General features: G+C 38.3%; 1 protein-coding gene across 1 annotated transcript in view; it reads left to right on the top strand.

Annotated features, from left to right (window-relative positions):
- Window positions 1-14,521, top strand: part of RECQL (RecQ like helicase) — a 58,057-nt gene that overhangs the window by 33,860 nt on the left and 9,676 nt on the right. The window contains exons 7-12 of the mRNA XM_007084051.2: window positions 8,678-8,844; window positions 9,595-9,676; window positions 10,866-11,014; window positions 11,104-11,221; window positions 11,748-11,886; window positions 13,811-13,902. Coding sequence (XP_007084113.1) covers window positions 8,678-8,844; window positions 9,595-9,676; window positions 10,866-11,014; window positions 11,104-11,221; window positions 11,748-11,886; window positions 13,811-13,902 — 747 coding nt within the window. The remainder of the gene's footprint in view (window positions 1-8,677; window positions 8,845-9,594; window positions 9,677-10,865; window positions 11,015-11,103; window positions 11,222-11,747; window positions 11,887-13,810; window positions 13,903-14,521) is intronic.

Raw genomic sequence — 14,521 nt, 5'->3', positions numbered from 1 at the left:
TCCACATGTCAGTGATGTCATACAGTGTCTTTCTCTGGCTGACTTACATCACTTAGCATAATGCTATCAAGCTTCATCCATGTTGTTGCAAATAGAATTTCCTCTTTTATGGCCAAATAATATTCCATTGTGTGTGTATGTATATATACATAGCACATTTTCTTTATCTGTACATCAGTGCACACTTACATTTTTTCCATGTCTTGGTTATTATAAATAACGCTACAGTGAACATAGTGGCTTAGATATCTTTTCAAGATAGTGATTTTGTTTCCTTTGGGTAAAGACTCAGAAGTGGAATTGTTAGATCATAGTTTTATTTTTAAATTAAAAAAAATTTTTTTATTGTTTGTTTTTGAGAGTGAGAAAGAAAGAGTATGAGCAGGGAAGGGGCAGAGAGAGGGAGACACAGAATCTGAAGCAGGCTCCAGGCTCTGAGCTGTCAGCATAGAGCCCAACACAGGGCTTGAACTTGTGAACCATGAGATCATGACCTGAGCCAAAGTTGGACGCTTAACCAACTGAGCCACGCAGATGCCCCTATTTTTAAATTTTTGAGGAACCTCTGTACTGTTTTCCGTAGCAGCCACATTAATTTACATTGCTAACACCAGTGCATCGGGGTTTCTCTTTTCTCTCACATTTCTTATTTCTTGTATTTTTGATAATAGCCATTGTAACAGGTGTGAGGTGATACTTCATTGTGGTTTTGATTTTCATTTCACTGATGATTAGTGATGCTGAATACTTTTTCATGTACGCATTGCCTATTTGTATGTCTTCTCTAGAAAAAATATCTATCTAGATGCTCCGCCTATTTTTCAGTTGTAATTTTTAGGTATTTTTGCTATTGAGATAAATGAATTCTTTGTGTAGTTTTTATGTTGACATTTTATCATATAGTTGCAAATATTTTTTCCTAGCCCATAGGTTTTCTTTGCTGTACAAAAGTGTTTTATAGTTTTATGTAGCATCGTGCTCATATATACACACCACATCATCTTTATCCATTCATCAGTTGATGGACGTTTGGGCTCTTTCTACAATTTGGCTCTGGTTGATAGCACTGCTATAAACATTGGGATACATGTGCCCCTATGAATCAGCATTCCTGTATCCTTTGGATAAAGTCCTAGAAGTACTATTGCTGGATCGCAGGATAATTCTATTTTTAACTTTTTGAGGAACCTCCACACTATTTTCAGAATGACTGCACCATTTTACATTCTCACCAACAGCCCAAGAGGGTTCCTCTTTCTCCACATCCTTGACACATCTGTTGTTTCTTGAGTTGTTAATTTTAGCCCCTCTGACCGGTGTGAGGTGGTATCTCAATGTGGTTTTGATTTGTATTTCCCTGATGATGAGCAATGTTGAGCATCTTTTCATGTGCCTGTTAGCCATTTGGATGTCTTCTTTGGAAAAGTGTCTATTCTTGTCTTCTGCCCATTTCTTCACTGGATTATTTGTTTTTCAGGTGTTGAGTTTGATAAGTTCTTTATAGATTTTCGATACTAACCCTTATCCAATACATCATTTGAAAATATCTTCTCCCTTTCCGTCAGCTGCCTTTTAGTTTTTTGGATTGTTTCCTTTGCTGTACAGAAGGTTTTTATCTTGATGAGGTCCCAATAGTTCATTTTTGCCTTTATTTCCTTTGCCTTCGAAGACGTGTCAAGTAAGCATTTGCTGTGGCTGAGGTCAAATAAATAGGTTGTTGCCTGTTTTGTCCTGTAGGATTTTGATGGTTTCCTATCTCACATTTAGGTCTTTCATCCATTTTGAGTTTATTTTTGTGTATGGTGTAAGAAAGTGGCCCAGTTTCATTCTTGTGCAAGTTGCTGTACAGTTCTCAGCACCATTTGCTAAAGAGGCTGTTTTTTTTCCATTGGATACTCTTTCCTGTTTTGTTGAAGTTTAGTTGGCTGTATGTTTATGGGTCCAATTCTGGGTTCTGTATTCTGTTCCATTGGTCTTTGTGTCTGTTTTCATGCCAATACCATAACTGTCTTGATAGCTTTGTAGTAGAGGTTACAGCTTTGTAGTAGAGGTTAAAGTTAAAGTCCGGGACTGTGATGCCTCCAGCTTTGGTTTTCTTTTTCAACAGTACTTTGGCTATTCGGGAACTTTTGTGGTTTCATACAGATTTTAGGATTGCTTGTTCTAGCTCTGTGAAGAATACTGATGCTATTTTGTTTGGGGTTGCATTGAATGCATAGATTTTTTGGGTACTATCGACATTTTAGCAATATTTGCTCTTCCAATCCATGAGCATGGAATATTTTTCCATTTCTTTGTTTCTTCTTCAATTTCTTTCATAAGCTTTCTGTAGTTTTCAGCATACAGATCTTTTGCCTGTTTGGTTAGATTTATTCCTAAGTATTTTATGGGATCGACTCCTTGATATCTCTTTCTGTTGTATAGAAATTCAGCTGATATCTATAAATTGATTTTTTATCCTGCAACTTTGCTGAAATAGTGTCATGTATCAGTTCTGGCAGTTTTTTGGTGGAGTCTTTCAGGTTTCCCATGTCGAGTATCGTGTTATCTGTGAAAAGTGAAAGCTTGACTTCTTCTTTGCCAATTTGGATGACTTATTTCATTTTATTGTCTGACTGCTGAGGCTAGGTCTTCAACACTGTGTTAAACAACAGTGGTGAGAGTGGACATCTGTGTTGTGTTCCTGATATCAGGGGGAAGGCTCTCACTTTTTCCCCATTGAGGATGGTATTAGCTGTGGGCCTTTAATATATGGCTTTTATGATGTTAAGGTATATTCCCTCTGTCCTTACTTTCTTGAGGATTTTTTTTTAAGAAAGGATGCTGTATTTTGTCAAATGCTTTTTCTCCCTCTATTGACAGATCATCTAGGTAGAAAATAAGTAAGCAAACAGTGGCTCTGAATGACACATTGGACCAGATGGGCTTAACAGATAAATTCAGATCTTTTCATCCAAAAGCAGCAGAATATACAGTCTTCATGAGTGCACATGGAACATTCTCCAAAATAGATCACATACTGGTTCACAAAACAGTCCTCAACAAATATAAAAGGATTGAGATCATACCATGCATATTTTCAGATCACAACACTTTGAAACTTGAAATCAACCACAAGAAAAGAACATCCTACTAAGGAATGAATGAGTCAACCAGGAAATTAAGGAAGAACTTAAAAAATATATGGAAGCCTGTGAAAATGAGAACATGACAGTCCAAACCCTTTGGAATACAGCAAAGTCAGTCCTAAGAGGAAAATACATTGGAGTCCAGGCCTATCTCAAGAAACAAGAAAAATCCCAAATACAGAATCTAACCTCACACCTAAAGGAACTAGAAACAGAGCAGCAAAGAAACCCTAAAGCCAGCAGAAGAAGAGAAATCATAAAGATTAGAGCATAAACAATATAGAATCCAAAAAACAGTAGGACAGATAAATGAATCACTGGTTTTTTGAAAGAATAAGCAATTGATGAGCCCCTAGCCAGGCTTCTCAAAAAGAAAAGAGAGAGGTCCCAAATAGATAAAATCACGAATGAAAGAGGAGAGATCACAACCAACATTAAGAAATACAAACAAGGGGCGCCTGGGTGGCGCAGTCGGTTAAGCGTCCGACTTCAGCCAGGTCACGATCTCGCGGTCCGTGAGTTTGAGCCCCGCGTCAGGCTCTGGGCTGATGGCTCGGAGCCTGGAGCCTGTTTCCGATTCTGTGTCTCCCTCTCTCTCTGCCCCTCCCCCGTTCATGCTCTGTCTCTCTCTGTCCCAAAAATAAATAATAAAAAAACAAAAACAAAAAAAAAAACAAAAACAAAAAAACGTTGAAGAAATACAAACAATTATCAGAGAATACTATGAAAAATTATATGCCAACAAACTGGACAATCTGGAAGAAATGGACAAATTCTACTCACCCACACACTACCAAAACTCAAAAGGGAAGAAATAGAAAACTTGAACAGACCCATAACCAGTGAAGAAATTGAATTGGTTATCAAAAATCTCCCAACAAATAAGAGTCCTGGGCCAGATGGCTTCTCAGGGGAATTCTAGCAGACATTTAAAGCAGAGTTAGTACCTATGCTTCTCAAGCTGTTCCATGAAATAGAAACGGAAGGAAAGCTTCTGTACTCCTTCTGTGAAGCCAGCATTACCTTGATTCCCAAGCCAGACAAAGACATCACTAAAAAGAATTACAGGCAAATATCTGTGATGAACATGGATGCAAAAATTCTCAACAAGATACTAGCAAATCGAGTCCAACAGTATATTAAAAGAATTATTCACCATGGTCAAGTGGGATTCATTCTTGGGCTACAGGGCTGGTTCAATATTCACAAATCAATCAATGTGATACATCACGTTAACAGAAGAAAGGATATACCCTATGTTTTCTTCTAGTAGTGCTCTGGTTCCAGGTCTTATGTTTAAGACTTTTTAAATCCACTTTGAGTTGATTTTGTATATGGTGTAAAGTCCTGTTTCATTCTTTTGCATGTGGCTGTCTAGTTTTCCCAACACCATTTATTGAAGAGACTGTTGCTTCCTGATTGTATATTCTTGATGCCTTTGTCATAAATTGACCATATATATGTGAATTTATTCCTGGGTTCTCTATTCTGTTTTGTTGATCCATGTTTCTGTTTTTATGCTAATAACATATTGTTTTGATTATTATAGCTTTGTAATATGGTTTGAAATCAGGGAGTTTGATGTCTCCAGCTTCATTCTTTCTTAAGATTGCCTTGGCTATTGGGGGCCTTTTGTGGTTCCATACAAATTTTAAGATTGTTGTTTCTAGTTCTGTGAAAAATGCCATTGGAATCTTGATAGGGATTGCATTGAATCTGTAGGTTGCTCAGGGTGTATGGACATTTTAACGGTGTTAAGTCTTCCTGTTCATAGACACAAAATATGTTTCCATTTATTTGTGTTCTCTTCAATTTCTTTTATCAATGTCTTATAGTTTTCAGGTGTATAGATCTTTTACCTCCTTGGGTAAATTTATCCCTCAGCATTTTATTCTTCTTGATGCAATTGTAAATGGAATTGTTTCTTTTCTTTTCTTTTCTTTTCTTTTCTTTTCTTTTCTTTTCTTTTCTTTTCTTTTTTTAATGTTTATTTATTAGAGAGAGAGAGCATGCATAAGCAGGGAGGGGCAGAGAGAGAAGGCGAGAGAGAATCCCAAGGAGGCTTCATGCTGCTAGCACAGAGCCCAATGTGGGCTTGATCTCACAACCGTGAGATCATGACCTGAGCCTAAATCAAGAGTCAGATGCTTAACTGACTAAGCCACCCAGTCATCCCTCTTTTTTTTTTTTTTAAATATTTACTTTGAGAGACAGTGTGAACAGGGGAGAGGCAGAGAAGTGGAGAGAGAATCCCAAACAGGCTCCATGCTGTCAGTGCACAGCCGGATGTGGAGCTCTATCTCACGAACTGCAAGATAATGACCTGAGCCAAAATCAAGAGACAGATATTTAACCGACTGAGCCACCCAGGTACACATGGAATTGTTTTCTTAATTTCTCTAATAGTCTATTAATAGTATATAGAAACACAACTTATTTTTGTGTATTCATTTTATGTTTTGCAAACTTTCTTTAAATAGTGACAGTTTTACTTATTCTCTTTTAATTTGGATACTGTTTATTCTTTTTCTTGCCTAATTTCTCTGGCTAGGACTTCTAATACTGTGTTGGATAAGAGTAGTGAGAGTGGGTATCCTTGTCTTGTTCCTGAGCGAGAAGAAAAGGTTGGAACTAATAAGCTTGAGAGGAGGGTCTTTGTGGAGCTGAAACTCAGACCTCTGAGGAGGCACAGCTACCTGGTGCTGGAGCCTCTTAATGGAGGCAGAGGTGAGGTGGACCTGTGATGAAGCTGGTTCTTCAAAGTTTGGAAAAACTGTATTTGGCTGCTACTACAAAGAGACAGTGCTGGTATAGGGATGAAGAAGCCTTGCTGGGTAACATTCTTGAGAACACAGGCAAGCCCACAGGAAGCAAAAAGGAAGGAGCAAGACCCTAATTCTTCCCTTAGCCTTGTAGTCTAGGGCCAGCTGGCAAAGCAGAAAGATAGTGTGCACATTCCCTGCATCAGCACTGCAAACAGTGTATCAAAAGGTGGAGTTGGAGTTGTGAACAAATAATGTAATAGCTAGTCCATCATCCTTGGTTTATCCTACTTCTTTTTTTTTTTTTTTAATTTTTTAATTATTTTTGAGAGTGAAAGACACAGAGCATGAGTGGGGGAGGGGCAGAGAGAGAGGCAGACACAGAATCAGAAGTAGGCTCCAGGCTCTGAGCTGTCAGCACAGGGCCCGATGCGGGGCTTGAACTCACGGACTGCAAGATCATGACCTGAGACGAAGTTGGACACTCAACCGAGTGAGCCACCCAGGCGCCCGGTTTATCCTACTTCTGCAGATCCAGTCCATCACCAAGTCCTGTCAACTCTGCCTCTAAAGTGAATCTCAAGTTTGTCCTCTTCTCTTTGTCCTGCTGTCTCTTAGGTACACCTGGGCTCCTTTCCACTGACCTACTACAATGATTCCCTAACTAGTCTGTGATTCCAGTCTTACCCTTTTACAGTTCATTCTTCATACAGCAACCAAAGTGATCTTTTCTAAGTATAAATCAAATCCTGTTACTTCCCTTCCTAAACTACCCAGCAGATTCTCTTTGTACTTAGAATAAATTCCATATTCTTGACCGAGGTCCATAAGGTGACATGTGGTCTGTCCTTTGTTTACCTCTCTTCGATTTCCTATTCTTCCTCCCTCCCTTGTTATACTTCCATTACACTGGGCTTACCACTCCGAGCCCTTCTCACTCTCTGATAATAACATATTTATTGGTTTACTTTTTGTTTTGTCTGGTTCTTTGCTTGAATCATTCCATTTGCAAAACGGCTTTGTCTTGTTCACCACTTAACATTCAGTTCCTGAAGACATGCTTGGCACAAATGGATGAATCTTGGGCTCTTTCCCTCCCCTTCTCTCCCCTTTTCCCCACCCCGCATCCCCCAGAGCCCATATACCAATAGTTACCAGGACCTATCGGGCTTTGGTTCTTGGGTTTGTATTCAGTCTTTTCTTTCTGCTCTATCCTCAGTGTCATGCCTTGTTTCCTATTCTTAGTGGGGTTCTGGTTTGCTGCTGCCATCTCTTGACTGATCTCCATTTGTTTATGTTTTGTCTCTTCCAGCCCATACCTTGCACTACTGCCAAAAGATGAGTCTATTTATATCCCTTTTATGCTTCAAAAATTTCCTATAGGATAAAGTCCTAGTTCTTAGAATCAACTATGTTGTTCCCAGTCTTACTTAAACCTGCCTTCTTGTACTCTTCAGTGTAACAGTATCAGTTAAGGTGCAGGCAGGAAAGCAGAGCCATTGTGAATGGCAGGTGATCAGGGATTTATTTTAGGAAGCAGACCCTGCACAACTGTGTGAAGAGCAGGGAAAGAGAAGGTGTGAAGGAGGTGGAGGATGGTCTCTGATTTCCTGAAGCCCTGGTGTGGGAGGACCAACTGGAGCTTGTAGGGAGGTCTGCAACTGGCATGGCCGGGGCCAGAGGGTACACAGACAGGAAGCTTGTGAGAGGTCTCTGGTAAGCTCTCTCTGAGTAGCTGTCAGCTCTGTGAGCCTGCTGCCTGCCAGGCATCCAGTGGGGACTGGTGATGGGTAAGACCTACAGTTGGGAATAAGAGCTGAAGGAGGAGTGGAAAAAAACTAGGACAAGTTAGAACTGGCTGGGCCCCTCTGCATCTATCTGTCCCTCATCTTATCTGCCTGGAAAGATCTTCAGAGAGTAATGGCAACTGGTTCACTTCTGCCTGCCACACCTTGTACACGTTCGTTCCTTTTTTGGTCTAGTTCTAGCGTGGATCCATACAGGGAATGTGGTTACCAGCTTACTGGAGTTGACAGTAATACATCCAGCTCGACACCCTGTGGGTTGGTCTGACTGACCTGCTTGCTGTTTTTGGAATATGCTAAGTAATTTCCTGCCAGTGTATTTGCGGTGTAAGTGCTGTTTTCTCTGCCTGGTGTTTTCTTCTACCCTTCCTAGTAACTTCTGCTTGTCTTCAAGACCCAACTCACATGTTACCTCCTTGAAACCTTCACGACTTCCCCAGCAGTGACCTTCTCCTCTATTTTCATAGTCCTCTAGCTTTGCAGTTAGCAGTTTCTACCACAGTTCTCTTCTACTTTCTGCAAAGAGTTAATTACATAAGGACAACTTACCTAGTGATTTAAGTGTTGATGACAAATATGAGCCCAGAATGGTTTCCTGGAAGTACATTCTATAAAAACTAGTGCCCTCACCAAAATTTTTCTGGTCTGAATTTGCCACACTTGCGTGATAGTGTTGGTAGAAGGAGTTTGCCTGATGGCCTCTTTTATCTCTCGTTTGTTGTGAGAGATTCACACACTGTGGCCACTCCCACTGCCTCTTAAATCCACTAGTCAGAGGTTGTAGACCAGTGCACAGCTTACTGGAAATGTGTTGGTTTTCTCTCTTCAACAGGGAGTTCTACCTGTGGCCAAGAACAGTGTTTCTGAAGAGCCAGGGAAAAGTATCATATAGCCTGCCTACTCAGAAAGGCCAGGCAGCACATGCTAGATATATACTGCTTACATGTAGAAAGTGGGCCACTTTGTATGTTTTCTTTTCCAGATTACAAGGCACTGGGTATCTTGAAGCGGCAGTTCCCTAACACGGCCCTAATCGGGCTGACGGCAACCGCAACTAGCCATGTTTTGAAGGATGCCCAGAAAATACTGTGTGTGGAAAAGTGTTTTACTTTCACAGCTTCTTTTAATCGGCCAAATCTTTATTATGAGGTGTGTAACTTTTATGTCAACGTATTACTTTCATGAAGGATTATAGCAGAGGTTACCTTTTCATTATGTTTATAAGTAACAGGTAACTCTGTTTAAAAGTTTTTAAAATGAGGAAGTGATGAGAAGCATATTCATTGATTCGTGCTTTCTTCTTTATCTCTTTTGCTGCATAATCCTTTGCTGGGTTAAATAAAAGACATTGCCTTGTGAAGTTGATGCACATTATTGTGCAAGGATGGAGGGAAGATTGATGCCAAGGACCCTAACTACATCTCTATTGAAGTTAATTACAAAATAGCTCAAGATTAATATACCATTTGCTAATACTCTATTCAGATTATGTGACATGTTTTTTCTAATTTCCTAAATGTATGTATGTGTGTGTGTGTGTGTGTGTGTGTGTGTGTGTGTGTGTGTGTGTGTATTATATCCTTTTAAGAATAGATAATATTTTTCTGAGTCTCCATTCAAGTTATTTATGCCATGGTTTATGTTTTTATAAAAGTAGCATCAAAAAATAAAAAGGTCTCCATCTTTACAAGTTCACTGCTTCTGTGCCTTCTTATTCCTGGCAAATTCAAAACCAAGGATCAAGAAGAGCCTGGGAGGTGGCAGGGTCAGGAGAGGTGAATGAAAGAGCAAGGAAAAGGCACTATGCCTATAAAAGATTGGCACCCTGAAAGTTGTAAGTCAATGTTTACATGGATGGTACTCATTAATTTACTTTGTAATAAGTTAGCTTTCTCTTAGATTCGGCAGAAGCCCTCCAACACTGAAGATTTTATCGAGGATATTGTAAAGCTCATCAATGGGAGATACAAAGGGCAATCAGGTAATACAAAAACAACTTTGAAGACTGAGAGAAAAGTTTCAAAAAGTAATATCATACTGATTTACTGATGAATGATTAGCCACCAAAAATATTAGTGCATGGCAGAAGATATTTGAAAATGTTATGTTAAAATTAATTTGCTTGGTGGGGGCGCCTGGGTAGTTCATTTGGTTAAGTGTCCAACTTTGGCTCAGGTCATGATCTCATGGTTTGCAGGTTTGAGCCCTGTGTTGGGCTCTGTGCTGATAGCTCAGAGCCTGGAGCCTGCTTTGGATTCTGTGTGTCCCTCTTTCTCTGCACTGCAACCCCCCCCCCCCCACTGCCACTCATGCTCTGTGTTTCTCTCTCAAAAATAAACATTAAAAAAATTAAAAAAAATTAATTTGCTTGGTGATCTTAGAAATTGGGTGTGTCATTTACTAATGGGATGGATTATAAGAGTCATAAAACTATTTATTTTTGTTTATTTGCACCTAATTGCTTTAAGTAGTCATTAGTGGACCTAATGGCATAATGCTAATTATCAACAGCACATTTAGTTAATTATCCACTGTGTATTAGAAGGTTAAGCACTGACTTTCTGAATGGATGTAAAATAGTCCTTGATAGCAAAGGACAATTAAAGAATAAATAGTGCACATTGAGTGAGGTATCTATAGATGGAGTTGAGAGTATTTCTGTTTCGTGGATTAATGCACAGATGAGCATTACTGAAGCACAGAGTTTGTGTAAAGGTAGCATTTCAAAGCTGTTCTACAGATTTTCAGGAGACATTAATGAGTACCCAGGGTAAAAGGAGCTCCAGGGTCAAATAAGTTTGAGAAAAGCTGCAGCTATTTATCCTCTTGGAGCTTCATGGGGTATACCAGCACATTAGAGGTTCTGGCCAGTCCTGCAAATAAAGAGAGAAACCTGTTCAATGCAGTGGTTCCCAAACTCCTTTGCACATGAAACTTTTCACATCATACTTGAGAGAAAAAAAGAGGTAATGGGAACCAAAACTTGTGGCCCAGGGCTTATTTCTGTTTTAGAGCAAGCTGCTGATCAAATCTTGAATTATATCAGAAAGTCATTATGTGTTGAAGACCTTGGCATTTTTTCCTAAATCTTTTTCCCTCATGCGTTGTGTTAATCAGTATCTTGAATATGTGTGTATGTATATCTAACAATTGGACATATTTTATTACAGGAATCATATATTGCTTTTCTCAGAAAGACTCTGAGCAAGTTACAGTTAGTTTACAGAAACTGGGAATTCAGGCAGGTGCATACCATGCCAATATGGAACCAGAAGATAAGACCAAGGTTCATAGAAGATGGTCAGCCAATGAAATTCAGGTTAAGTATATATCTTCAACAGCATCCTCATTAACATTTAAAAATATTTTAAGTTTATATAATTAACATAAAATGTTAAAACATTTTAGGTGGTGGTGGCCACGGTTGCATTTGGTATGGGAATTGATAAACCAGATGTGAGATTTGTTATCCATCATTCAATGAGTAAATCTATTGAAAATTATTACCAAGAGAGTGGACGTGCAGGTATGTGTAACTTCTAACCAGAGGGAACTTTTAACAAAGCTTTTCCAGAAAACACATTATATATGTTTAATAATTCTGTATTTTAAATATTTAGTAGCTAGTATTTTTTAGAACAATGAAGTCATTTTTACAGTTTTATACTTTTTTGGTACTTATGTTTGTGTGCTTATTTTACTTGTATTGGAGTGTTATGAATTGTTTCCTATGTTTTCTAAGATAATTTGATGTCTGTCTTTAACTTCTGAATTTTTAATTAGTGGCTTCAAATTGTTAACTTCAATAATTGGATTATATATGCACATATTTTTTTTTTACTAATAAAGCTGATTGTTGATAGCTCTCATTAGTTGGTTTTTCTTTTTATAATTTCAGGGCAGCTGTTACAAATTAACTTGCACATATCTGAAATTTCTAGATGTGATATATTTAGACTGTGAAGCATTGCCAGCTAATTTTATATATATTATTTTTGCATATTTTGAAATTTTCAAGTAATTATGCAATCTCAAGACTTCTCACACTACAGGTCGAGATGACATGAAGGCGGATTGTATTTTGTATTATGGCTTTGGAGATATATTCAGAATAAGTTCAATGGTGGTGATGGAAAATGTGGGACAACAGAAGCTTTATGAGATGGTGTCATACTGTCAAAACATAAGCAAGTAAGCCACATACCTTTTTGTAACTTGTTATTTAAAAATAAGCACAACATGAAAGTCTGGGAAATTACTTTGGATACTTGCTCAGTAAGTAAATACACTGGTAGAATATCAAGTACAAACCTGTAAAAGCAAATGTCTAAAGGGTGGGAACCAGTACGTGAACCCTCAGGATCTGCCTTAATTCCAGAAAATGTATTCTCTCTTTCTATTTGATAATCCTCCAAAACTTTCATTGGAGTTTTTTTTTGTTGTTGTTTCTTTAAGTAAAACAAGTATATTGAGATGCTGATTTTCTTTCAATTGAAGAATAATTGAAGTACAATATTGTATCTGTTTCAGGAGGACAACATAGTGATTCAGTATTCTCATATATCACAAAATGGTCACCACAATAATTCTAGTTACCCTCTGTCACCCTACAGAGTTGGTACAATATTATGGACTATACATTACATCCCCCTGTCATCTCTATTTTATTTATAACTAGAAGATTGTACCTCTTAATCCCCTTCATGTATTTCATCCATCCCCACTTTTATTGAAAATTTTGATACAAATTCACAGTGAGTTCAAGCCTTTTCTCTCTGGCACTGACATACAGCTACATGCTTTACCAGTTGTGAAAAGGTATTTATGATAGGCATTTTGAGAGCTGAGCTCTGTAACATGTACCATCTTACCAGCTGATGGGTTGATGAAATAATTGAGAGCAGGGTTAAGTTTCTCCTTACTAAATAAAATTTAAATCTAGGATGGTTTTAGTTAGAGCATATAGTTCCTTGGTGGCTTTTCAGTATTAGTCATCTTTGTACTCTTATTGCCCATCATGTAAAATGGACTCAAAATTTTTGAACTGATAAGCAGCTATCGAACAGTAACAGAAAACGTCATTTCTTCCTGTAGGTGGTACAATAATCTAGTTAAAGAAGTAAGAAAATGAAAATTTTCTTAGATATCCAATAGATATCAAGAAGCATATTTGGGGGTTTAGAGTCAAATACAAGAAACTACTAAGATACAAGAAACTGCTTTGCTATCAGGAAGATTCTTTTAATAGTTCCCAAATATTGAATCTCAAGGGAATCTCAGACAACTTCTGAAAGCAGTGTTTATCAAGTATATATGGAAAAAAAATATGTGATAGGCAGAATAGTCTCCCAAAGATGTCTACATTCAAATTCCTGGCAACTGTAAATTAACCTTCCGTGGCAAAAGGGAATTAAGACTGCAAATGGAATTAAGGTTGCTAATGAGCTGACCTTAAAATAGGGATATAACTCTGGGTTGTTTGTGTGGATCCAGTATAATCATAAGGGTACTTAATTGTGGAATGAAGCAAGAAAGGTTAGAATGATATTCATTGGCTTTGGAGATGGAGGAAAGTGGGGCATGAGCCAAGGAATTCAGGCAGTCTCTAGGAATCAGAAAGGACAAGGAAACAGATTCTCCCCTAAAGCCTCCAGAAGAAATCCATCCCTGCTGATACTCTGATTTAAAGCCAGTAAAACCCATATCAGACTTCTCATGTATAGAAATGTAAGACAATAAATTTGTGTTAAGCCACTAGATTTGTGGTAATGTTATGACAGCAATAGGAAACTAATATAATATATAACTCTGTTTTGAAATAGGGATTCTTGGGGTGCCTGGGTGGTTCAGTCAGTTAAGTGTCTGACTTCAGCTCAGATCACGATCTCACGGTTCAGGGGTTTGAGCCCCGCATCAGGCTTTGCAATGACAGCTCAGAGCCTGGAGCCTGCTTCGGATTCTGTGTCTCCCTCTCTTTCTGCCTCTCCCCCGTTCGCACTCTGTCTTCCTCTCAAAAATAAATAAACATTAAAAAAAATAAATTAATTAAAAAAGAAATAGGAATTCTTAAAACTTACTAGGTCATTTAATAATGTATATATCAATGTGTTTGCAGGTGTCGCCGTGTATTGATAGCTCAACATTTTGATGAAGTATGGAATTCAGAAGCATGCAACAGAATGTGTGATAACTGTTGTAAAGACATTTGTGAGTTCACGTTTTGTTTTGTTTTTTTTAATTTTTTAAAGTTTATTTTGAGAGAGACAGAGCATGAGCAGGGGAGGGGCAGAGAGAGAGCAAGAATCCCAAGCAGGTTGTATAGAGTCAGCACAGAGCCCGGCATGGGGTTTGATCTCACAAAACTGTGAGATCATGACCTGAGCCGAAATCAAGAGTCCAATGTTTAACTGACTGAGCTACCCAGGCACCCCTGAGTTCTCTGTCTATTGAAGTACAGTTGACCCATAATGTTATATTAGTTTCAAGTATATGGCATAGAAATTTGATAAGTCTATATATTGTGCTGTGCCAGGTACCAGTGTAGCTACCATCTGTCACCATGCAATGCTATTACAGTTCCATTGACTATATTCTCTGTACTGTACCTTTCATCCCCATGACTTATTCATTCCATAACTGGAAGCTTGTACTCCCACTCCCCTTCACCCATTTTCCCCATCCCTCTACCTCCTTCCCCTGTGGCAAACATCATTTTGTTTTCTATATTTATGGGTCAGTTTTTGCTTTCTGCTTATTCCTTTATTTTTTAGATTCTACATATAAGTAAAATCCTATAGTATTTAACTTATTTCACTTAGCATAATAC

Source organism: Panthera tigris, chromosome B4 (assembly GCF_018350195.1).
Source record: "Panthera tigris isolate Pti1 chromosome B4, P.tigris_Pti1_mat1.1, whole genome shotgun sequence".
Taxonomy (NCBI): domain Eukaryota; kingdom Metazoa; phylum Chordata; class Mammalia; order Carnivora; family Felidae; genus Panthera; species Panthera tigris.
Note: the sequence above shows the minus strand (reverse complement) of the source record. Positions and strands in the feature narration are given on the sequence as shown.